Here is a 23822-nt window from a genome sequence, read left to right as displayed (position 1 = left end):
TGGATTTCTGCGACCCAGTAATCGCTTTTGTTGTTGCCATTTGGTGAACGGGGTTCCCAGCTGTATAGTTTCGAGTAAACTGCTGTGAGGTCCAGGCTTGTAGTGCTTGTCTGTGTTCCAAGGTTCATCGGGTGTCAGGATCCATGTCGCAGTGGGGCAGATAATTTGGATCTGGCGTTCGAACGGCAGAGGGATCGATACGATAAGGCTGTCGATATCCGAGGAGTCGGCTCTATTGGCTCGAGAAATTGGAGAAATTGAAGTGTTGTGGTAGCTGAACGGTGTCTTGAAAGTCCACACGTGCACGCTCAGGGCCACATGGCTTTAGAGTCTAGAGCTCAGTGAGCTTTGGAATCGTTGCTCGACGTTTTTCCGATGACGGCTCGTTGCGTCCGACGTCTGCCTCGGGTGCTTGTCCGGTGATTCGTTGCAGTAGTACATACGAAGTTGGTTCGATGCTTGCGTTGCCGTCCGGTTGATGTAGGTACAGAGTTACCCCTCCCGAATAAGCAGGCGGAGGCAAACGAGGAAGGTATTAGAGAAGGCAGTTCTTTGACAGGTGCAGAGGAGACCGGCTTGAACACGTGGAGTCACGCCTGGTCTAGGCATGCACTGTGCCATCTCGAATAGACGGCTGTGTATTGGGTATTGGACGAGGCCGTGCCGCTCGTGGCACCGGCTTTAGGCTCCGCTTCCGCGCTGGCATATTGAGGGTGTGCAGCTGTGGCACTTCACAGGTTCGGGCAGGCCTCCGTGCTACCTATTCCAACCGGGTATGCATCAGACTATAGTGGGCACTTTGCCTCGCTCATGGGGAGATTGTGGGCAGTTTCTGGTGAGCGGGGGCACGTGTCAAGCCGACAGAAGTCCCGACAGCGCGGAGCTGCACAAAGAAGGTGGCACCGCACGGAAGGCCTGCCTACAGCGCAGCGCTCCGACCTCCAGCACTCGAGCACTCGACGTCCTCCTCTCCCCGGCGTCCAGCTGTCGAGGCGCAGAGCCAGACGCCCGAAGAGCTCACAGTTGCTTTTTCGATCCTCCAACCCCTGCATCAACGCGTCGACGTCGTGTTCCCCGCATCGCCGGCCAGCACCCACATCTGTCACCGGCCGGCCCAACCCACTTCGCTCCGCAGAGCTTATTTATGATGGACTAAGCGCCAATAACCGTGAACCCATCCGTCTCTTCAGTCCACGATCTTCGTCTTTGCCGCCTCGCCTCCATGTCGCAGCGTCCAGAATCCTAGAGGCGAGCCTCGTTTGCCCGCCGGGCCGGCACCCGACCTAGCCAGATCCTGCATTGCACGAGACCTTTCTTCGGCCTCACCTGGCCATTCCGAAGCCCCGTTTAGGCTCCCACGTCCCGTTGCGCGGGTGATCTGCCAACGCATTGCAATCGCTGGCTCGTCAATCCTCAATTTCCAGCTCGCAGGGAGCCCAGCTGTAGCCCTTCGGCGACTTCAAAAATACCGCCGCATGGCCTCGTCGTTGCGGCGCGTCCCGACCTCGGAAACGAATGTGAATCCAGTTCCGAACAGCTTCCCCATTCAATCCAGCAATCTCCACTAGCGTCCTCGACCTACAAATCACTACAACTCGCTCTCACCAACTTCCTCACCCCCGAGTCAAGATACTTTCCCCCTTCCACTTTGCTGTTATCACCAACTTCCAGCCTTACGCCGCACGCGAGATTGCAACAAGCGCTCGGAAGCCTTTCACGCAGACCGTCCCCGTGCACTTCCCAAGTTATCAACGCCCGTCCATCCCGCCTTCTCCCTCTGATTCGCCCAAGGGTGTACCGCCGAATTGCAAAAAGTCAATGTAAGCATTTGCCCGCTGGGGCTCTTGGTACATTCCTAAGCGCCAACAGCTCCGAGCTATCACCACCACCTCGAGCTCTCTCTTCGTCTCCTGTATGGGTAGTGCCATCGGTCAACCTCGGCTACACACTCCTATCGTCGAGCCCAAATGCTTCAAGTCTGCCATCCAACTTCGCCCGCTCTTAGACGACCCGGGCTCGTGGATGCACCGGTCAAGAGAGTAATGAATCCACCATCAGCGCCGAATCCGGCTGGCGATGCTGGCGTCCTTCCCGAGTTTGGCGGCCTCAGCATCCGTGATGCGCCATCCCCGCCGGCCGAGGAAGAACTCGATATTATGAGCATGTCCCGAGAGACCGCCGTGAAGACGATTATGCGCTCAGTCCTGTCCCTGGCGAATGCCGCTGGCGACATTCCTGCAACACCGCCGCTATCTCGCCCACGGACCCCAGTTACCCCGGTTGGAAAGGAAAACCAGGCTGGCCCGGTACGGCACCACCGACGTACGGCCTCCAGGCCAGCAACACCCATTCCAGCCGAAAGAGAGAAAACGCAACCGACAGAGCTTGCACCACCAGAGGCGAGCCACGATGAGCCCACCATCACCCACGACATCGGCGCAGGGGCGGAGCCTGAGTGGGTACAGCGGGCCAACATGGCCCGAAAATTCTTCTCAAAGACCGTTCCAAAGGTCGGCTTAGAAGACTATGTCAATCGTATTCAGCAGTACTGTCCGTTATCCACCGGAGTTTGGCTTGCTGCTGGTTCCTACATTCTGCGACTTTGTGTCATTGACAAGAGCGTTCCGCTCACGCACCGCACAATGCATCGACTGGTCCTTGCTTGTCTTGTTGTGGCTATGAAATCTCTTGAGGACCATCGCTGGCCACAGAAGCGTTTTGCTGCTGTAGGCGGCGTGGATGACGTCGCGCTTAGCCGGTTGGAGCTTTGTGTAGAGTTCCTTTTGCATTTTGATCTTCAGATTCTTTCGCCGGAGAAGATGAGGGAGTTGACCGTCACGCTACAAAAAGCTGGGCAGGCTGCCACGATAGCCACAAGGTTGCCGTCGTCGTTCAATCTGCGGATATCGAACCCAAAGTACCGGCAGGCGCAGGCCTGAGCCGGATGCATCGGCCGATGGGGGATTTTATTTCCTTTGCTCTTGTTGGAATCGCAACTATCTTCTGAGCATGCATGCTGAAGGCGTCTTGGGGTCAAAATGTACGGCATTGTTGAAAGGCAATGGGCACAAGTTGTAGGTGACCCGACTAACTCCAAGGTCCTAATATTTTAATTGTAAGCTTGAGCCCGGCTTGTAGAACGGATGTTCTAGGCCAGCCTTTGATACCAGGTAGTACATAGAGATGACCGAATCCGAAGTGCTCCTCTCGAGAGCCATGTTGTTCTCGTTCGCAGTCGAGAAGGAGCGATGGAATGCTGTTCTTCCCCGATGTAGCCTAGTGCAATCTGCGGCAAGCCCGCCCCTGGCTGCGTAACGCGGCGCCACATCTTGAAATCAACCACGGAAGCTCAGACCAAACTCAACACACACAACTGCCACCCTCCGCACTCGCTGACACCCGCAATCTTTCGCTGATACCCCAATACGATCAGTACCCCGCGCTGTCCGTTTCTTCCGCTGTATCGGCCCGCAACACTCCGTTCGCTCTCGCTGTCGCTCGTTACCCCTTCGTTCTCCCATCATGACACGGATATTGGCACCCTTGGCCGTGGTCGTCGCCCTCACAACGCTGGTGAACGGTATCAAGTTCACTAAGCCAGAAGCAGGAAGCACACTGAAGGCCGGATCAGCGCTATCGGCAGCGTGGCAAGACGGCGGTGATGGACCGGAAATTGCAGACCTCACAACCTACACGCTGTGGCTTTGCGCGGGCGGAAACGATGTGAACACCATCGTGAGTGGATAAACGTTAGGCAGGAAATGTTCAGTAAGGCTGACATGCGCGTGTAGCAACAACTTGTGCAAATAACACCTTCCGGCGCCTTCGCGGCAGGAAACCAGGCCCAGGGCATGGTGGGCACGACCGTTGGCGCCAACACGCCCGCGAACGCATAGTATGTCGCCTCTTCCCCAGCGTTACTCCGCGCAAGCGTACTAAGCACTTTCAACACTAGTTTTCTCCAGCTGATCGCCGTTGGGCAAACCGGCGGGACCGTTACATTCTACTCCGACCGTTTCTCCTACTCGGGCATGACCGGCACATTCCCCGATCCTGTTGCTATCAAGAATGGTATGAAAACAGTTACGGGCACGGGTGGCCCCGACACAGACGACCAGACCACTCAAGATCCGGCCAACGCACAACCCGACGAGGGCGAATTCGCTGTGGAATACACAATGCAAACGGGGCCGACGCGGTATGCGCCAATGCAGCCTGTGCCTAAGACCAAAATCACGAAGAAGAAGGCCACCCCTCAATATCCGACTAGCTCTGTGAACATTGCGAAGGCAATACTACCTACGCCCAAGATACAGACTACAATCACGCAGAGCCAGACACACTCAGTGTCTAGCATGGCGAACACGGTACGTCACAAACTTCTGAAGTCGCCGGAAGAGCACACCGCTCCTCTTTCGCGCCTACGTCTCGACTATATTACCGCCCAAATTAGGCTAACGCAAGTCTCAGAACGCCGCGGCTCCCATGCCCTCAGACGACATGGCCAAGTTCCTCGCGAGGTGGAAGGACTGATGTGTAACAATTTCCATACTCATTACTCAACGTTTTTAGGCGGACAGTTTCTGGCGTTTTAGGGCGCGTTGACAATAGCCAACGCGATAATCCAGGATAAGGAGTACTTCGGCGATTCCATTCGGGTTTTGGACGCATACCTCGCTAATTGCACGACACATGGAGCATCTATAGCATGGGAAATTAGATATAAAGTCCTCATGCCAGGCATGTTAGTACGCAGTGACAAGAGAGGGCAGAATAATGAAAAAAGCTTCCGCACATGATAGTGATCGCTTCCCCCCAAGGTTCTGCCATCACCTCGGGAATCTCCTGAGCTCACGCATTGTCTGCCCCTTGCTTCGGAAAGCAGCGTATTGTGCCCTCCTTTGATGTACCGTGCCGCGCGCCGCCTGTGGGCCAATCGTAAGCCCGCGTCTACCCGAAGCCGCAGTCACCTGACCTGAGGACCCCACCACATCAACTTCACCTTCTCCATGGAGTGCTAGGCATTCAGAGTTCTTCTCAGATAAACCCGTGCAACAGCTCCGACGTTGGACCTACCTAATCGACCTATCTGATCCTCCCCTCTCACCCACCATAGCTGTAACACCCTTAAATCTCGAGAAGCATAATGGGTACTGCGGAGAACTACGAAGACATTCTCAAGGGCAAGTACCCGGCCAAGGCACATGCGAAGAAGGTCGCGGAATGGATTGTGGCGAAGGGTGGTGATAAGACGGGGACTATTTACTTGGAGGCGCAGAAGAGCAGGTTGCTTGAGGTATGTTTGCTTCGAGAGTCGGGATGTGAGATAATTTTTGGCTGACTGATCGAAGGATAACGATGAACCTGCACCTTTCAGGTACGTGCATATTTTCATTGAGGAAAGGATTAGTTCACGGAAGTCTAGAGCCTCGATGCCAATGTAGCATTCCAATGGCATCCTATGGAAGGCCAAGCTGATCTATATGGCTATGCTAACAAGATTGACTATAGGCAGCGACGATTCTTCTTCTACCTAAGCGGCTGCAATCTTCCGGACTCGTATCTGACCTATGATATGGGTAGCTCCAAGCTAACCCTCTTCATCCCACCGATCGAGCCCGATGAGGTGATCTGGTCCGGCCTGCCGATGACCGTTGAAGAAGCGAAAGAGAAGTACGACGTTGATGAGGTGAAGACCACACAGGGCGTCAACTCCCATCTGGCCTCCCCGCACGCCAGTGCCCAGTCCACCATCTACGCTATCCCAGAACAAATCTCGGATGACATTACCTTCCTCTCATACAAAGAAACCAACTTTGACCTCCTCAAGCCTGCGATCGAGACTTGCCGTGTCACAAAATCGCCCTACGAGATTGCCTTAATCCGGAAGGCGAACGCCATCTCTACAGTCGCGCACGTCAACGTCATGAAAGCCGCACCAAAGGCCAAGAACGAGACAGACTTTGAAGCGGTCTTCATCAAGTCTTGCCTTGAGCGTAATGCGAAGCACCAAGCATACCATTCCATTGTCGCGGCTGGTGAGAATGGTGCCACTCTCCACTATGTCAATAACGACGCACCTATCACAAACCAGAACCTGCTGCTCCTGGATGCCGGATGCGAGATCGACTGCTACTGCTCCGATATCACTCGCACCTACCCCATCTCAGGGTCTTTCTCTGAGGAGAGTCTAGGCATCTATAAGATCGTCCTCGAGATGCAGCATCAGTGCATCGCGGCTCTTAAAGCCGGCGTCCTCTGGGATGACGTACACGAACTCGCACACAAGATCGCCATTGAAGGCCTCCTCAAACTTGGTATATTGAAAGGCTCCGCCGAAGAGATTCTAAAATCCCGGACGAGCGTCGCGTTCTTTCCTCACGGTCTAGGACACTACTTGGGTATGGATACGCACGACACGGGCGGCAACCCCAACTACAAGGACACGGACTCCATGTTCCGGTATTTGCGAGTTAGGGGTCCGTTGCCGGCTGGTAGCGTCATTACTGTGGAACCGGGCATCTATTTCTGTAGGTTCATTATCGAGCCATATCTTGAGAATCCAGAGCAGGCGAAGTATATCGACAAGGGGGTACTAGAAAAGTACTGGAGCGTGGGTGGCGTTAGGATCGAGGGTAAGCGATACAAGGTTCTCGATTTTGTGAGCTCAAACTGACTGTGTGTAGACAACATCTTGATTACAGATTCGGGATATGAGAACCTGACACCGACACCGAAGGAGGTCGATGAAGTGGTCAATATCATCAAGTCTGGGTAAAGTGACGCCAAGGTGAGATAGGAGCTGCTTGCACAACGCTCGTTGACATTCGACGTCCTATCATTCGCACTGGCCATTTGAGTCGATTGCTGTAGGTATTGAACTCCTGTACAGATAGCTTATTGACATATCGGCGCGGTGAGGTTTCACCCGATAACCCCGGTAACTTGCATGCATGATTCCCGTGAAAACTACGCCGTATCCTCGAGGAGTCCTTGGCAGTCTATCTGCGGGGTAGAGCACGACCTTTTATCAGTCCGTTTTCTACTAACGAGAACAGCCTCGAAACAAGTTCCGCTAAACTGCGTCACACCCGCAACTGAAGATGAATCTCGTTCGACAGATCCGCTTCCTTCAGGTTCTTATTGCGGTCGCCACCGGTAGCAAGGTGGACTCTGCATGTAATCTTTTACACTCACTGCTGTCAGACAAGGTCGTTTTCCCAGGTAGTGGACCGTACAATGAGTCAATTGGTTCATATGCATACGCAGGGGCACGGGTTCTACCCACCTGTGTTGCGGCCCCGGCGTCTACAGCAGATGTCTCCTTGATCGTCAAGACCCTTGGCGAGTGTGACTCGGTCCCTTTCGCAATCCGCAGCGGAGGGCACAGTTCGAATAAAGGTACAATATCTTCTTGTTTTTATGTTGCTGTACTACTACTGACGTTTCTCGTAGGCTTTGCTAATGCTGAAAACGGCATCACCATCGATTTGCGCGCCATAGACGAAGTCCAGCTCTCTGAGCACGACGGCACCGTGTCCATCGGAGCCGGCGCCTTATCGCAACCTGTGTACGACGCGGTGGAACCCAAAGGCCTCTCCGTTCAAGCAGGTAGGATTGGAGACGTAGGAGTCGGCGGTCTGATAACAAACGGTATGTAGTTCCTCTGCTCTCCTTTGACATACATTGCACACATACTAACCGTCTCGCCACCTTAGGAGGCGTCAGCTTCTTTTCTCCTGAGCGCGGCTGGATCTGCGACGACGTCACGAACTTCGAAGTCGTCCTGGCTTCCGGTGACGTCGTCAACGCAAACGCTACATTCCATCCGGACCTCTTTGTCGCTCTCAAGGGCGGCGGGAACAACTTCGGCGTCGTCACGCGCTTCGACTTGAAAATCTTCCCCCATGGTCCGCTCTGGGGCGGCCTCGTTGTGTTTCCCCTCGCTGACGACGTCGTGAAGCAATTGTTAGATGCGTTTACTGAGATCAAGGACCCAAAGAACTTTGATCCGCATATTGCGGGCTGGGTTCTGTTCCAGTATGGATCCGAGCCGAATGCTGTCGCTTCGACGGGCATGTACTATACGCGTCCTGAGGCGGTAAATGAGAGCCTAGCGCGGACCTTGACGGATATCAAACCGCAACTGTATGACACCTTACGGAATGACACTGCCGGAGCATTCGCGAAGGAATTGACTGCGGGATCCGGCGCATCGAAGTTCCAGTAAGTCAAAGCTGCTCTCACGTTCTCCACGCGCCCTTCAGTTCACAATGCACCGCCTGCAGCCACACGACTCCACTCAGATCTTCTGTAAAGCTAACATTCTTCTCTCGCAGTCGACACTGGGCCGCCATCACCATCGCCATCTCGCCCACGATACTCTCCCGCATCCGCACCTTCTGGAACGAGACCTCCATCTCCCTCGTTGCCGATTTCCCCACCGCAAATCTCTTGACTTCTTACGTTCTGCAGTCAATGCCCCCGGTTCCCTCTACGCCTAATAGCCTAGGCTTCCCGCCGGACTCTCACCCTGAGAGGAACCTTATAAGTGTAGAGGTCATTCTGGATTTCGAGGATGGTGCCGCTGCGGAGCGTTTGGTGAGCGCGAGCAAGGAGATGGTGAAAGGGATCGAAGGAATTGCGCAGGAAGAGGGCGCGTTGAGATCGTTTAAATATGCGAATTACGCGGGCGCGTGGCAGGATGTGCTGGGAGGTTATGGGGAGGAATCGGTCCGGCTGATGAGGGAGGTGAGCAAGAAGTATGATCCTGAGGGTGTCTTCCAGCGGCAGGTTAAGGGTGGGTTCAAGCTTTTTGCTTGAGTCTTGTGCAAAGGCGCTGAGGGCTATGCCGAAGCGGCGAGTAGACCCGCTCTGGAGGTGCGCCAGGTCCCAGGTGGCAGGCGAGAGCTTCAATACTCTCCCCGGCTGTTCTTATGATCTCAAATAGCTCGCGCTTTGCGATGGAAACAAAATCGAGGCTTGAAGTGTGAGACTGCTTATACCGAGGTCGTGGAAGTTCGCTTGATTAGATGATTAGTCAGCAGAGCGTATCCCATAAGAGTTGAAACTTTCCTCTTCAACTCTTTTCATCGCAATTACGATGACTCGAATACATCAAGGCATCTGCCAGCACAGGTGTGAGCTCATAATCGACGCTTTCCTGCTCACGTCTATAAAATGGGCATCACTGCATGGCGCTATCGATTCTTTAATATCCAAGCGGACCTCCATCGTCTCCGCAGCACCCCTCAGCTCGCTCCGCTTCGACCGAACCGTATCGACACTGCCGACAGTAGCGCCCTCGTTCTCGACGCATAATGGACGCGTCCTCTATATACTACCAGGAACCTTTTGATCTTTCAAGCTGCTCGAGACCCCTTGCTAAACATTCACCCAGCCGACCACCAGGAACCAGACGCACGCTAATTTTGTGACCGGCAGGGCCAAGCCTCTTCTTCCCCAGCTTTTTTTTCGTATTGGCAGATCAAGTCATTCCTGTTCGATAGCTTGGTTGAACGCATGCGCGCTACTATATGCAGGGCCGTTAGGAATTGTCGTGCGCGATAGGGGCGTCACGAAGGCAACACGCATAAGCGAAAGGGGTTTACGAAGTCTCGCCGGTGGGTGTTTTTTTCTTCTCGCCTTTACCCCACAGGGGAGGAGCTTGGTCCGGTGCGGCTATCGAGCCTTTTCTTTTACGTTTCTGTTTAGATCTCAAGCGTCTTTTCAACTGCGCTCTGAGTTTCAAAACCTCGATATCTTCAGTTCCTTCTTTTTCGTAGACGGAACGGTCATCACGACGACGTGAGCGAGTTTTCTCGACGATTCCAAGCTCCACACACACCTTGATATATTCTGCCTCGAGGTAAGTCGTGGCACGTTACCACATTTTTCGCGGATGAAGCCCTCCGGCTATTTAAATCCCTGCGCGCTTCATTTATGCCCGCCCCGGTGCGGCAACCTCAACCGTCGGACCGACAGTATCTCCGGCCCCTCTTGCTGAAAACACCCTTCTCATTGGACACTTTCCACAAGTTTTCGCATGCTGGGGGGAAGTCTTCGCCCGGTGTGTGATGGTTTCACAGAAACCCCAGATTTCCGGGGCCCTGGAGGACGGCAAGGAGGGAGAGCGGAATAAGCATGTCAACCGAAGCTTGCGCTTGCGCAAGCAGGCTTGCGATGTCTCTTCTGGGCTAGGAGGGGTATAGAGGTTGTGGCCATAATATCCAGCATCGTCACGAGGGGTGGGCTGGAGGAGAGAATGAGGGGATGTGGACATGTATATCAAGGCCGATCCCCAAGCCTTTGAGATTGTTTGTTTCTTGGTCTTCATCCCTACCTCACATTCCCTTCCCTTCCCTTTGCTTCTGCATTTTGCCTGCTAGGGTTTCCTTGAAATCAAAGGGAAGTGTTTGGGGTTTAGTATCCAGTCACCATGAAGTTCTCCACAACTATTGCGGCCGTGGCTTCATTAATCGCTACGGCGAGCGCCCACGGCGGTGTCGGTATCTACACAATCGACGGCAAAGACTACCAAGGGTATGTGCTGTCAAACTTCGATCGACCCGCGATCTGCATCTAACATGTTTCCAGATGGCAACCTTATAACTCTGCTTCGGGCCAAGTAACCATCCAGCGCCAATACTCCTCCTTTAACCCCCTATTGATCGCCGATCTTACCGTAAGGACTCCCGTACCCACGATGCATTCGCAACTATCCCCTCGTTTTACTGACCCCATCGATAGACCGTGAACATCCGCTGCAACAACGCCGGCACGCTCGGCACTGGCGTATCCGCCCCCGTCACCGCCGGCTCCACAATAAAAACCCACTGGACGCAATGGACGCACCGCCCCGCAGCCGTCATGATCTACATGGCGAAATGCCCCAGCTCCGGCTGCAACAGCTGGGATGGCGCCGGCAAAGTATGGTTCAAGATCGACGAGGAAGGCTTGGTGAGCGGGACGCAGAACGCGGGCAAGTGGGCCGGCGACCAGATTACAGATACGCTGAATTGGACGACGACGGTGCCGGCGAGTTTGGCACCCGGAGAGTATCTGATTAGGCATGAGTTGTTGGCGCTGCATCAGGCCAACAATCCGCAGTGTTAGTCTACTCCCCTTCTTTTGCACTGCTCTGGCCTTTAAGGGGAATGCAAGTGCTAACGAGCGACCAGTCTACCCGGAATGCGCCCAACTCACCGTCTCCGGAACCGGGACCGCCAGCCCGCCAGCCTCAGCCCTAGTCTCCTTCCCCGGCGCCTACAGCGCCAGCGACCCGGGCATCAACTTCAACATCGACGGCAGCGCCGCCATGACCGCAACCACGTACCCGATCCCCGGCCCCCCAGTCTGGGACGGCACGGGCAACTCGCAGCCCTCCAATCCCGAGCCCTCATCCGCACCCTCGTCAGCGCCTTCTTCGGCGGCGGCGCCGTCCTCTGCGCCAACGACGCTGGTCACGAGCGCGAAGCCGGCTACCCCGACGACGCCGGCGGCTTGCACGTCCGCCAAGTATCAGCAGTGCGGCGGGAAAGGGTTTACCGGGTGCACGACGTGCGCGGCGGGGAGCACGTGTAAGGCGAATGGGGATTATTATTCGCAGTGCTTGTAGTTCTACGAGATATTCTAGGGATGGGGGCTTGGCTTGGGAAAACGGGGGTTTTGTAGCATTTGCGTTGGGTTATATTGTTTCGATATCAGATCAGCATGACGCATCGATTTTTAACGTCAAATCGCGAATTGCCATGGCATTGATGGCAATGTGCTTGTGCTCGTAGCTTTCTGATGTGCATGTGTGGGAGCAAAACCCTCCTACGCCTTGGCAGTCCCTTCCAGAGTGCGCATGTTCCTTTTCGCGCTGTCACTTGGGAATAAACAATCACGGAATGCTCAATGAGCGCTTGATAAAGGTGAACAGTGTATCATTTTCATTCCTCTACCGACTCGGCCGAGAAACCAAGATCGAAGAAAACGCATGACAGCAATGTCCAAAGATGATTCCCTTTCAGATCGTCAAATCATGCCAGGCGCATTTTCTACTCCTCTTCCTCCTCTGCATCCTCAGCAACTTCTTCCTCCTCCGCGCCATCAGCCTCCTCATCTCCCTCAGGCTGCGCCAAATCCTCCACCGTTCCGCCCTCCCTCTCCAGCCTCAAATACTCCTCCCAGTCAGGAAACATCTCCGCGTCGCCCTCGCCATCATACGGCGGAACCCCCAATAGCCGGCTAACCTTCGACTTCCCGTCTTTCTCTAAGCTGGCCTTCCATTTCTTGACCAATTCTGTGGTGACGCTGGGCTTGTACGTCTGCGAGAACAGCACTGCCTCCGCTAGTCTGTTGGTCTTGACGAGGATATCGATGCAGCCCTGCACATCGCCGACCTGCCAGAGAGCTGAGAAAGCCACGTTGTTCGCGGTCGCGGCTTCAGCGAGGGAGGCCAGTTCGCGGAGACCAGCAGCGTCAGACGTAGCGCTATAGACAAGGAGGAGAGAGCCCAAGTCCTTGGCCTTGACGAAGCATTCCTGCGCAAGCTTAACGTCCCAGCCGGTGAGGGCGGCATCGCCGACGGTCTTCCACTTGTGTTCCGTGTCTTGCTCGCGCGCGATTTCGACGGCTTGCTGGAGGTCCCCTAGCGAGAGGGCGAGGTCGAAGCGATGCTCAGGGTCGGTAGCGACCTTAAGAGCAAGCTCCTTGTAGCCTTGGCCTTCGAGGAAACGGGCAATTTTATTGTTTTGGTCCTTGGGAACAGAGGGAAGAAGCTCCTCGGCGGCTTCGAGATCGCCTCGAAGCACGAGGGTTTGGTATTCTACAACAGCCAGTGAGAGAGCGAAAGAGACGACGTTGACATCCTTGTCTGCGGCGTAGATCCTAGAATCACGAGGGAGATATCCAAGGAGGTAGTGGGGAGCATCGAAGTGTGAGATAGTGTACGTCTGGTCTCCGACGAGGTAGTTTAGGCGGTTGGTGCTGTTGGTGTAGATGAAGCAGTCTCCGACCCAGGTACCGGTACGTACGCTATACTGTTAGCAACCGTTCAACTCCGATTCCGTGCTCCAAGACTTACCTCTCATTGATATCGCAGACGACTTCGAAAGCCGACTCCGCGCCATCCTCGTCAACTTCTCCGTTCTGCACCGCCTCCAGATAGTTCTCCCTGGAGTATCGCAGGACGTAGAACGTGTCCTCTGTCGCTAGCGTCACGAGCTCTCCGCTCTCCGACCAGTACACGCTTTTAGGGTCCACCTCTATCCTTCGAACGAGGGCGCCTGTGTCCCAGTCGAACAGACCGATACCGCCCTGTCCCTTGACACCCAGGAGAATGCCGCCACTCAGACCATCGGCTGAAAAACCAACGTTCAGCACACTTCGCTCCTTGAAGTTGCGGAAGATTTTGACGCTCGTAGATGATTCCCGGATAGCGTAGTCCTTATCGTGCTCTTTCGACGCCCAGACAAAATCTAATGCGGATCCGAAGGCTTGATTGCGAAGAGCGAGTGCGGTGTAGATGATGTACTCTCCGTCACCACAAACGGCGACAAACCGTCCATTGGGCGAGTGCAGCAGCGACTGAGGATAGATTTCGGTCGATCCAAGATCTTTGGTGGGGAGCGTGAGTCGTTCTGAGTCCTTCAGCTTCTCGTTGCCTTTGATGACGGCCGTGAGGATTTCGTTATGCCTTGCCCACAGCACTTTGCCTCCAGCATCCATACTGACGGCCGGCTCCTCCCGACCCATCGAGATGACGACAGCTCCATCGTCGAAACCGAGAGCTACGCCGTTCTTGCCTTTCTGATACGCAACACACCACGCTCGCTCAAGACCGTAGTTCAGCGATTGCTCTAACCTGTATGTCGACGAATGCCAGATCTTGATAGTGCCATCTTCGGAACCAGATATTATGACAGGCAGTTCGGGATGATATACTGCAAAGCTGACGTTCGAAGTGTGGCCTTCTAAGGTAGCAATGAGGGCTTTCGTAGTGTAGTCCCATACCTTGACGGTCCGGTCATCGGAAGTGGTCAAGAGATAAGGCTTGTCGGACTGAGGGTAGTAGTCGATAAAGTTCACACCCTTGGCCTCATGCGCCTCAAGCGTGAAGTTAGGAACGGAGCTGCCCAGGGACCATATCTTGACCGTCCTGTCAAGACACGCTGAGGCGAAAGTGTTGGGATCCTTGGGGTTTATGGCAATGCCCATAACATAGTGGCTGTGACCCTCGAAGACTTGCACACCTGCAGACCGTTAGCAGAGGCTACGCTAAAGGACATCTGGGTGCGCGCACATTTCCATGACTTGTCCCAATCCCACAGCTTGATAGTCATATCATCCTGCAACCGTATCAGCCCGGTACGTCGTATATATCCTTATAGCTACCCACGCTGGCCGTCAACACGAAAGGCTGCGTCGGGTGAACAGCGATCGCGCGAATATAGTCTGGATGCGCCTCGAACGACGTAACCTTCTCCGAAGTATTATAGTTGTATACGCGCATCTGGAAGTCATCGGAGCCTATAGTCCCTCATGTCAATCTCTCCCACTGTCTAAATTGTAAAGCTGAGGTATCTCACCGGCGACTATCCAATTCTTCCGCGCAATGAAGCGACCCGCCCGGACAGGTACATCGGTGAGCTCGAACGTCTTGACGATCGACTGAGAAACGTAGGACCATATGTGAACGTGTCCTGCTGCCGTCAGCGCCCTGCCCTCGCCGACATGTTCTCCGCACATGCATACCGCTGTATAACGTCGTGAGGATCCATGGCTCGGTCGGGTGGAAGTCTGCGGGATATCTTAGCAAGGGTTCGGGTACCTAGAGTCGCAGTTTCTACCAATTCCTATAGAACGTTAGTTCAGCATCTTCTGTGCAGCTGGCGCGCAGCTCACCTTTGACCCTCTCCGACCGCGCAAAGAGCTGCCTCTATAGTGGGGGCTTCGTTAGCCATTGCCATGCTTATTTTGAGTTATATGCGCTGCCGCCATACCTTTACGTCTAAACGCATGTTCGCAGCTGGAGCTTGAGTTGAGGTGAGCAGAGGGGTGAATTAGAAGACGTGGCTACTTAAAGCCAGTCTGCAAGCGCAAAACCAGGCAGTCGAAATTTCGGAAAGGCAGGTATGGTGGCTCGAGTACTGCGCAAAATCCTAGGTGAAAGATAGAAGCCTAGTGCGTAGCCGTGGTCGACGTGTATTTGGTCCCCGCGCTCGCAGTCGAGATGTGTGCTCGGTGAGGCCCTGCCAAGACTTCGCGCGGGAAAGTGGATCCTTCCCAAAATGGCAGGACCAGAGAAGCTATTGAAAGCAGACGAAAGGGCCAGAAAGTCACCGCCTCTCGGCAAGGCCAACGCTAGAAAGTCATCATTTTATTCATGCTTGCAACACAGAGATTGTTTACCTAGGTAAACCACATGCACCATGAGCATATCATTACCGTCACAGTCAAGAATACGGCGGGTTATTGTAAACTTTTCTTGTTTTCTCATCCACTACAACTATTTACGTGACCTCCCCACAAGCCACATCGCTCGCTGCGAGACTCCACTCCATGCAGATGCTCGGTAAATGCCCGCACATGATTCCTCAACCGCCGAATCCGCCATCGTAAAGAGAAGAAAAGGTCTAGCGCAACGGCATAGACAGGTATCTAAGAACTGAAAATACTAGGAGAATCCAAGATGTGGTAATAAAAGACTTATAAGATATAGGGGTGTTAGAGAGTGTGTCCGAACGTTAGAAAGGAAGCCTCGGCTGGACCACACCAGCTGAGACGAGTCTCGTTGATGCAGAGTGCTCCAAGCAATAGGAAACCGCGAAGCCGTGGGTAATTACACGTGGGGAAGGACAGCGGACGTCCTTGCAGGTCGTGGGGAGGATATGAGCGTCGGCTCCTCCATCAGAATATGATACAGTGACACGTAAAGTCGTGCCGGACTCGGTTGCACTTGAGCAGCCTCTTCAGTTCCAGCCAAGCGAGTTTTCCGCCATGACAGGAGCCGATATCTGTTGCGTCCGTACGCTGCGGCCGTTGCTGCTGCTGCTTCCTCGGCTGCCTCGGCTGTCTCGACCACCAGGCGTCAACCGTCCAGGACCGCGACCACCAGACATCCAAGCAGGGCCGTTCATGGAGCCGTACGTAAATCTGCTGGTGCTTGGCACAGAGCTTGACCGTTGATGTGCCATTCTCCTATTCCTGTACCGGCGCGCAACGAAAAACATGGCAGCACCATACGCCATCGCTCCGAGAACGGCTCCCGTGGCGATGCCAACACTGGTGGGGTTCACCCTGCGGCTGGCAGCCATGTCGCCGCCTATTGCTCCACCGTCCGCAGGACCGCCGGTTGCAGTGGCTGCAGGGTCATTGTCCTGGCTCGGGCTGGAATCACCTGGCAGCTTGCCATACGGAAGGGGCCAGGAAGGATCGACGACACTGGTCAACTGATTGACTGTCTCGTTCTTGTTGTGCCAGAAGGGTGTAGCCGGGTTGCGAATCTGCAGAGCTAGCGTGCTGTTCAGATCTTTCGGAATCATGAAAACAGCCAAGGTGGTGATGAAGCCTTGCCATTGAGAAGTGTCGACCGCCCTTAAGCCGTAATTGACGACGTCGTCCTGTTCAATACCAAGGCCATCGGCAACAGCCTTCTTCAGGTAGGTGAAGATCTGATTCCCACCGTCATTGGCACTGACGAATGCGTAATTCAGACCAAAGTAGAAACCGATCTGACCGAGGAACTTGTCGTCGGGAATGCTGGTTGGCATGCCCTCAGGCGGTGAAATCCACTGCGCCATGTCTGAAGGGATTCCAGTCGCCGACGCGGTTGGAGAGCCCGACGGTTGCTGAAGGATGCTTGAGCCAACGTTGTAGGTTGTCTCGCTGTTGGTCGCGGTAGGTAATATGGAATGCATCGGACCAGTCTTCGTAGGTGGCGGCGTGAAGGGAATGGTAATAGCCTCAGATTCCGATGTGCTACTTGGCGTGACTTTTGGCGTGCTTATCGGCACTTGTGAGGTAGTGCCATTTGCAGAACTTGGCGGCACGCTGGTATCGCTAGGAAGGACCGTCGACAGAGTGGTAGACGGTTCTTCCGAAGTAGGTATAATCGTCTCCGAGGCGGTGCTGCTGATAGCTGTAGGTGCGGAAGTAACGCCAGTCCCAGATGAAGGCGGAACAATGCCGGATGTTGACCCAGAAACGGTCAGAGTAGGAACGCCTGACGATGGAATGGGCAGCGAGATGCCGGTGCTTGTCGGGGGAAGAATGGTCGGAATGTCCGTAGATGGGAGGGGAAGCGTAGACTCCGAAGTGGGCACAGAAATGGGCACAGAAAGAGATGTCGGAAGACCCGAGGGAAGGCCAGTACCGATAGTAGATGGAATGACGGTCGGCAAAGGCGCCGTGCCAGTAGGTACAGGGATGATGGTAGGTAGGTCACTGACGATGCTGGAGAGCATGCTGGAGAGATCCGGCAAGGAGATTGGTAGAGAGGACGGGAGAGGCAAGATTTCTGAGCCGCTCGTAGGAAGGATTGGAATGGGCGTGGCGCTGGAATCACCGGTAGAAGGCGCGGTGGGTCCAGGTGCCGAATCGCTCACGCCGGGGACCGAGCTAGGGATGACTGGCGCCGTTGTATCAGAAAGCGGTAGGCCTTCGGAGTCACTCTTGCTCTCAGAGGTTGGGATCACAGCGGGCCCGGTAGTTGGAGTAGGGGTTTCGGCCGCAGATGTTCCAAAAGCGGTCGTAATCCCAACGACGATTCCAGATGTAGGCAACGAGACGAGCGGAATGCCTGACGAGAAGTTGATATCGCTTGTAGGAAGCACAACCGGTACGCCTCCTGTTGAACCAGAGGGAAGTATGGAGAGCGGATCTGAAGGAAGCAAACCGGTGGGAGCGGGAATCTCGCCGGTGGAGCCGAATGGAACGTCCAACCCTGAAGAAATTGGCAGGTCCAGCGAGGGTGAAGGCTGAACAACAGTAGTAGGGATACCGCCCGTCGATCCAGGGATAATGAAGGGGCCAAGAATCGTAGAAGCTCCAGTGGGCGAAGGCTGCTCAGCCGAAGGGACTGATGGGCTAGCAGTGACAATAGACGCCGGGATTCCGCCCGTAGGAACCGCGTCTGAAGACTCGAGGGGACTATCGGCCGCCGAGGTCGCAGGCTCAGAAGGCTGCACGATGGTTGAAGGAATTCCACCTGTAGGTGCAACTGCCGGTGCAGAAGTGGCAGGTTCAGAGGGGAGGACAATTGACGAGGGGATTCCACCCGTTGAAGCTACCCCTGATGATGCTTCGGGAACATCTGGCACTGCAGTGGAAATACCGGTCGGTTGCACGACAGAGGGAGGCGCCGCTGACGAGGCAGGAATGATGGTATCCGGGATGCCGCCAGTTGATCCCACATTTGCTGGAGATGATATTACTGGGGGAGCAACATTGCTGGATTGAGCCGGGGGTTCGGGAGCTGATGTTGATTGTATAATAGTCTCTGGAAGGCCAGCTGTCGACCCCACGAAGTTGTTAGACGATTGCGGATCCGACGATGGCACTACAGGCGAAGGCTGCTGCGAGCTGGATGTTGTGCTTAGCGAGGGATCGAAGACCGCATTCCCCGTACCGCTTGACGCTGGAACGGGTACTGGTGTGACAACGACCGTCATTGTGCTCGTGGCATCGGGTGAGCTGCTGCCCAGCTCCGAAGACGCGGACAAGGAAGAAGACGAGGATGATTGCGACGATAGGTGGAAGAACGACTCGAAGAAGGAAGAGAGGTCGCCCTGCGACTGCCGCGACTGCAGGTCAGGCGTGCTGCTCGAGGACGAACTAGAAGACGTCGACGAGGCGGGTGCAGTTGAGTTAGTCACAATCTGCCGCTTGACCTGCCGAGGGAAGTAGTATCTTGGGCGCATTGCTGTCTGTTGCGGCCCAGGTGCCGGCATGGCTTCGGCTGTTGTCAGCATCGGCCCTGAGCCAGACAGGCTGGCCAGGAGCAGAGCTGCAGCCCATATTGTCGAGGATCGCGGCATGTTTACTATTATCTTCAATCACTATGTCCGTATGTAACTCAGGGTATCAGAACTAGGCTGAGAGATGGAGAATCTGCCCTCGTTAGGAAAGACCTAGCATAAGCCGAATAACGTACTGTCAGGGTAAAGATTCAAACGAGTGTACTTGACGTGTCAAGGGCAAAATAATGAGTGGACCTGGAGCGGCTGCGCGTTAGCAATATGCGCCACAGGTCACGGGTCCAGATGTCGAATCCGTGGAGAGACTCACTAGGCTGTCAGCGCAGCTAGAAGGAGGCCCGATACTCCAGGCAGCTCAGATGAAGCGTCGCGAGGAGGATTGTTCGTCCAGTCGGCCTATGCCGTCATGTTCGGTACAGTCGTTTCTGGTTTCGCGAGGAAACAGTTCGACAGTCCCAGTGCGGCGGGCGTAGCGTTGTCTCAACCGAAACCCGACACACGCCCAGCTGTCTATGGAAGGCGAGCCGCAACAAAGGACCTGTCGCAGCGGGATGCACCCTCAAAGAAGTGTTCCTGGGATGCGACGATGCCACGCTGCGCACAAAGGATGTGCTTGCCGATCGTTTGGCGAGGGTGCCTTTGTTCCTGATCGAAGGCGCCGCGTGGACAGGGTCAGGTGAGGGCGGCGAGGGACGGACTGGACAGGCGGTCTGCGAGAAACGAGCGACTTCGACGTTGACGAGCAAACGGTCGGGACACAGCTGGCTGAATTACGAGCAAAGGAACGGTGGAGCGAGAGAGGGTGGGCGGGCGAAGGAGCGGCTACCCGGGGCGGGTCGTGGGCGGATGGTCGTAAGGAGAACGGAGGTGAAGGGGACTGCGACGGCGGTAGAAGTGCACACTGCAGGCGATATCGCAGTGAGCGTTCCCGGTCGAGAATTGTCGAGAGGATGGGAGAGACGGGGAGGCGTGGGCGAGGCGGAGCGGTGGTGAGGAGGAAGAGCGCAGAATAAGCCGTCTAACACAGCGAGCGGCGCCCAGACCGTCGAGCGGGAGCTTCGCCAAATGAGCAAAGCAGGGGCCCACAAGAGCCTGCGAGTCGCCAGCCCAGCCGTGCCTTGCGGAGTCGCGCTCAAACGGGCACCCTGGATCGGGCCACGCACTGAAAAGGAGATTTCGGGGCGCCGTTCGATAGCGCGCAGAAAATAGCCAGCGGGACGGCGCTTCGGCGGCGAGCGCAGCAACGCAGCGAAGTCGAGCAAACAGAGGGCAGCAGGATGGGCAGCGAGCGTGCGGCCTTGTGCGATTTCATCTGCTGCGTGCGACACGGCCTCGTCCTCCTTTACAGTCGAATTAGCACCCGGCGCTCATCGTTCAGGGTTGTTTCGCGGAGGCTGTGCTCTTCAAACAACCAGACAGGGATAAGCCCCGGCCCCCCTGGCTACACATAATACCCGGACGAGCACCTCGCGGCAGCACGCGCACTCTGGACGGCGGCCAGCGCAAGAACAGTCTCGTCACGGCGGATGCCACCCAGCACGGCGAGCCTTGGGTGAGGTGTATCCATGGATGTATCCAGCGCTGGCTGCTGCGTGGTGGTGGAGTTCTGCTACTGCCTCCGAATCCTGACGCTGGCGGCAGGCGGCCAATCAGCGGCGGCGCAGCGGTCGCCCCTGCCCGCAGGACCCTTCCCTTCATTTCGGGAAGGCGCCACCGTCCATTTGGTGCGACCTGCGATGCTCACCACCACGCCCTGGGCGGGTTGGTGCCGCTCTCTCGACATGTGCCTCCATATATTTTTTGATTGCCTTCCGCTCTTCAGCCGCCGCGCGCAATTCCTGCAACGGCTGTCACTGGATGCTCCAAGACAGAATCCTGTCTTCGTCGGCCTCCTGCATCGCCGTAGCACCTCTCTCTCGCCGGCTGACATCCTCTTTATTGAGCCTGCAGCCACCAATCCTCTCTTAGAGCACCACGAGTCACTTCGGCCTGTGCATGCTTGGGACCGGCCGGAAGCCAACACGCTGCGAAAGTGCCGAAGCTCGACGCAGCAGTTCCCAAGGAGCGCCATGCCAGGAGCTCAACTCAGTAGTTCATCCGTTTATCGATTTCATGCTCCGCCGCACCTCGCTAGACTCATTTCTCCCTACATTTGCAGCAGACGGACACTCCCGCCTACCTCCTGGTTTCCACGCTGGTGCCTCAGGAAACGAGGCTCGATCGAGCCTCCTGCCCGCTTAGGACGCTTCCGAGCACCTTGTGTCTGCTCCCAGCCCTCAATTCTTTTCGCCGTTTCTACTCGTCCCAATTTCTGTCCCACATTTCATTTCCTCCACTCACGAGGGTTCAAGGCCGTCTTTGTTTCATTACTCCATCTCTCGCCCTCGACGCCTTCATGTTTCATTTCCTGCGCTCCAAGAACGCGTTTCTTTCATCAACATGGTCGAGACCAAGAACCAAGACCTATTTCAAGTCCTTGCACCTAGACTTCACCGCGGCGAATCTTGTGACGTCCCCCAAAACACGCGAAGCGGGAAGAGTACAGAGGGGCGTGGCGACCATGGAGTTGAAACCACAAAGAAATTCCGCCGGAGAGGGTGAGCTTAGGGCACGTGGCATCCAGGATTTCTCGATTTTCTCCCCTTGGAACCGATAGCCTACCAAACGTCCGATTCTTTGGAAGGATCTCTTCCTTTGCTCCCTTTCTTAGCAACTCGACTTTCTTCTCCCATTACAGATAAGTCTATTTCTGCTCTTTGACGCAATCGTCGAGCATACGCGGCAAGCTGCACCTCATGAGCAGCCCTTGCTTGGCATCGGCCCCTCTCTTCCACGTACTCTTTGTAAGAGTCCGGCTCTATCAATTGCGCGTTGGTATGTGTTCTACGGTATACGGTGCAGCTTTGTATGCATGCTGTTCCGCGATTCAGATGTCATGTCCGTCATTCAACGGACTCCGCGCTGCAACTTCCGCTACATACACATGAAAGTACTCCATGTCTTGTGAGTCAGCACCGCAACCCCGACGACATACCAGACCTTTCCGAACGTCCATTGCTGAAGCAAGGAGATTGTCACAGACTCGACTTGATGGGCGCTGCTGTCTCTAGCGGCCGATAATTTCCAAGGGGGTTCCCGGAGGTCGTCGGGTGTTTGCATCTGTCGTCTTTCCCCTCACTTGTGGTTGCTAAAGTACATCGTATCTGGTTAATCTGCAATGCACTTGCCCCGCCTTTGTCTGGGGACAAAAGTTGGGCAGGGCTGCCTTGAGCTACCAAGCCCCAAGTCTACGTAGCATTCCAGGCTATGCGCTGATTCCTTGGAACGATACAGGGCGGCTCAGATGCTGCATTTCGTGCCTCGTAGGTGCGAAGGGGTAAGAAAGTCGGTGACAATGGTCGGCCCGGACTGACTGTACAGGCTTGGTTTGACGTCTCCAGTCCAAACGAAACTTCCCCGGCGCATGAACGTTTCGAAACGTCGACAATCTACTACAAACCGGTACCTCATAATCGGACCTACCAGCAACTCTTCCGCCTCATGAACCGATCTATGCACCTCCACTCCGGGTTTCCTTGCGCTTCAATCATCAGACCTTTACTTAACCCTCTCTACTATGATAATTCATCGCCCATATTATTTTTACCTCGCCACCTTGGACATTCTCGCCTCGACTCTGTTTCGTTTCGCCCAGTCGTCGAAATTGCGAACAATTGCCGACCGCCAGGCCGCGAAACACGCTGCGCTTCACTACCCGAACCGGACCCAATGAAGCAGCACAAGCATGATCTTCCATCGTCATCGCTCCACCTCGATCATTCATGCAGAAGACCCACTCCACTATGATCTTCAAAGACCCGCCGCTTGACAGCTTGACAGCTTGACAGCCACCAAGGTGAAACAGCCGCGCAATGAATCATGGGTGCGAACAAAGACTGCAAAGACTTTGCATCAGCTGGCTCAGCTTCTTTCCTTAAGCCTATGAGAGACTAGCAGTGCCACACCGCCTCTATGTATACACCTGCCTATAAGAAACATACACATAATGCTCACATGTGTGTCTTTGAGCAGGTGGGGGATGCGCCCGGCAGACCGCGCAAGCAGACCGTCTGACTATCTGAGTATGAACGCCTGTGAGAAATGTATACCTATTTCTCACGTCTATTTTCTCGACTTGGCAAGCCGGCGGTGAAGGGGCATTGCGATGGTGTTCAGGCGTCGGGTGAGCGCACTTCAGCTGACGGGAGTCCACCCGTTTTGCATCCATTCAACAAGAGCCCCCAAATCCTCAATCCTCACAAAACCCTCTGTTTCCAACATAGATTCCATCGGATCCATCTATGCATGTCGAGTAATTTCCAAACATGTCCGCGCCGCAGACGCTCTCGCTCTCGCTCTTCGCTCTTTCCTTACTTCCAATCCAACATTTTTTTTTCCAAGCCAAATCTCCCATACGCGCCAACCATATTCCCATATAATCGCGCCTGACATTAGCGCAGCCGCAGCGGCTCGCCTTGTTGGTGGCTCCTCTTTCCGTCAAATAATCGCGTTGGCATGTTGGGCAGGGCAAAATTTAGAGTTGGTCGGTCCGCCCAGGATGACGTGAGACCTTGGTTGGGGCTCTACAAATCCTCCGAACGCCTCGACTGAGTTGGCAAGCATAGCAGCGGCTGCGTTAACGGTGAGCAGCCGCCCTCTGGCGCGTTAGGTAAGGCTAGAGGACGGGATACGCATGCGTAATTTCCGGATAACGGTGAGGTTGGCCGGAATTGGCATGCGATGTGCCGCTTTGGGGAGGTGAAGGTCCGTTAGTGTAGTATGGGTATGTTGGACGGACGGGAAGTATTGCAGGTGACCGTG

The 23822-nt window shown here is 55.1% G+C and overlaps 9 protein-coding genes across 9 annotated transcripts; 6 read left to right on the top strand and 3 right to left on the bottom strand.

Moving 5' to 3' along the window:
* Positions 1-2042: 2042 nt before the first annotated feature.
* On the top strand, positions 2043-2939 carry BU26DRAFT_437785 (uncharacterized protein; the record flags this gene model as incomplete). The annotated part of the gene is made up of 1 exon (XM_033824259.1): positions 2043-2939. The coding sequence occupies one exon, from the start codon at positions 2043-2045 to the stop codon at positions 2937-2939; it is 897 nt and encodes a 298-aa protein (XP_033678021.1).
* Positions 2940-3379: 440 nt separating this feature from the next.
* Positions 3380-4802, top strand: BU26DRAFT_523988 (uncharacterized protein). Its single transcript, XM_033830179.1, has 4 exons — positions 3380-3735; positions 3792-3895; positions 3956-4367; positions 4471-4802. Exons 1-4 carry the CDS (start codon positions 3523-3525, stop codon positions 4531-4533), a joined length of 792 nt encoding a protein of 263 aa, XP_033678020.1. The 5' UTR covers positions 3380-3522; the 3' UTR covers positions 4534-4802.
* A 194-nt stretch (positions 4803-4996) lies between these two features.
* On the top strand, positions 4997-6869 carry BU26DRAFT_493862 (putative Xaa-Pro aminopeptidase). The gene is made up of 4 exons (XM_033826165.1): positions 4997-5296; positions 5352-5377; positions 5512-6635; positions 6687-6869. Exons 1-4 carry the CDS (start codon positions 5147-5149, stop codon positions 6776-6778), a joined length of 1392 nt encoding a protein of 463 aa, XP_033678019.1. The 5' UTR covers positions 4997-5146; the 3' UTR covers positions 6779-6869.
* A 234-nt stretch (positions 6870-7103) lies between these two features.
* Positions 7104-8823, top strand: BU26DRAFT_437659 (FAD-binding domain-containing protein; the record flags this gene model as incomplete). Its single annotated transcript, XM_033824251.1, has 4 exons — positions 7104-7401; positions 7456-7653; positions 7719-8226; positions 8340-8823. 4 exons carry the CDS (start codon positions 7104-7106, stop codon positions 8821-8823), a joined length of 1488 nt encoding a protein of 495 aa, XP_033678018.1.
* A 1615-nt stretch (positions 8824-10438) lies between these two features.
* Positions 10439-11617, top strand: BU26DRAFT_534509 (carbohydrate-binding module family 1 protein; the record flags this gene model as incomplete). Its single annotated transcript, XM_033831221.1, has 4 exons — positions 10439-10542; positions 10597-10684; positions 10750-11110; positions 11181-11617. The coding sequence occupies 4 exons, from the start codon at positions 10439-10441 to the stop codon at positions 11615-11617; spliced, it is 990 nt and encodes a 329-aa protein (XP_033678017.1).
* Positions 11618-11917: 300 nt separating this feature from the next.
* Positions 11918-15207, bottom strand: BU26DRAFT_543683 (Coatomer, beta' subunit). Its single transcript, XM_033831706.1, has 9 exons — positions 14988-15207; positions 14890-14923; positions 14835-14840; positions 14740-14784; positions 14574-14687; positions 14384-14514; positions 14288-14333; positions 13070-14237; positions 11918-13020 (listed from the first exon to the last, which is right to left on the bottom strand). Exons 1-9 carry the CDS (start codon positions 15003-15005, stop codon positions 12042-12044), a joined length of 2541 nt encoding a protein of 846 aa, XP_033678016.1. The 5' UTR covers positions 15006-15207; the 3' UTR covers positions 11918-12041.
* A 749-nt stretch (positions 15208-15956) lies between these two features.
* Positions 15957-17450, bottom strand: BU26DRAFT_437485 (uncharacterized protein; the record flags this gene model as incomplete). Its single annotated transcript, XM_033824236.1, has 1 exon — positions 15957-17450. One exon carries the CDS (start codon positions 17448-17450, stop codon positions 15957-15959), a length of 1494 nt encoding a protein of 497 aa, XP_033678015.1.
* A 1886-nt stretch (positions 17451-19336) lies between these two features.
* BU26DRAFT_581991 (uncharacterized protein) lies at positions 19337-20660 on the bottom strand (the record flags this gene model as incomplete). Its single annotated transcript, XM_033834516.1, has 2 exons — positions 19337-20302; positions 20448-20660. The coding sequence occupies 2 exons, from the start codon at positions 20658-20660 to the stop codon at positions 19733-19735; spliced, it is 783 nt and encodes a 260-aa protein (XP_033678014.1). The 3' UTR covers positions 19337-19732.
* A 1553-nt stretch (positions 20661-22213) lies between these two features.
* On the top strand, positions 22214-22955 carry BU26DRAFT_124337 (uncharacterized protein). The gene is made up of 2 exons (XM_033819559.1): positions 22214-22338; positions 22383-22955. The coding sequence occupies exons 1-2, from the start codon at positions 22306-22308 to the stop codon at positions 22806-22808; spliced, it is 459 nt and encodes a 152-aa protein (XP_033678013.1). The 5' UTR covers positions 22214-22305; the 3' UTR covers positions 22809-22955.
* The last annotated feature ends 867 nt before the right edge of the window (positions 22956-23822 follow it).

Source organism: Trematosphaeria pertusa (assembly GCF_010094035.1).
Source record: "Trematosphaeria pertusa strain CBS 122368 unplaced genomic scaffold BU26scaffold_18, whole genome shotgun sequence".
Taxonomy (NCBI): Eukaryota; Fungi; Ascomycota; class Dothideomycetes; order Pleosporales; family Trematosphaeriaceae; genus Trematosphaeria; species Trematosphaeria pertusa.
This window is presented reverse-complemented; position numbering and strand designations above follow the sequence as displayed.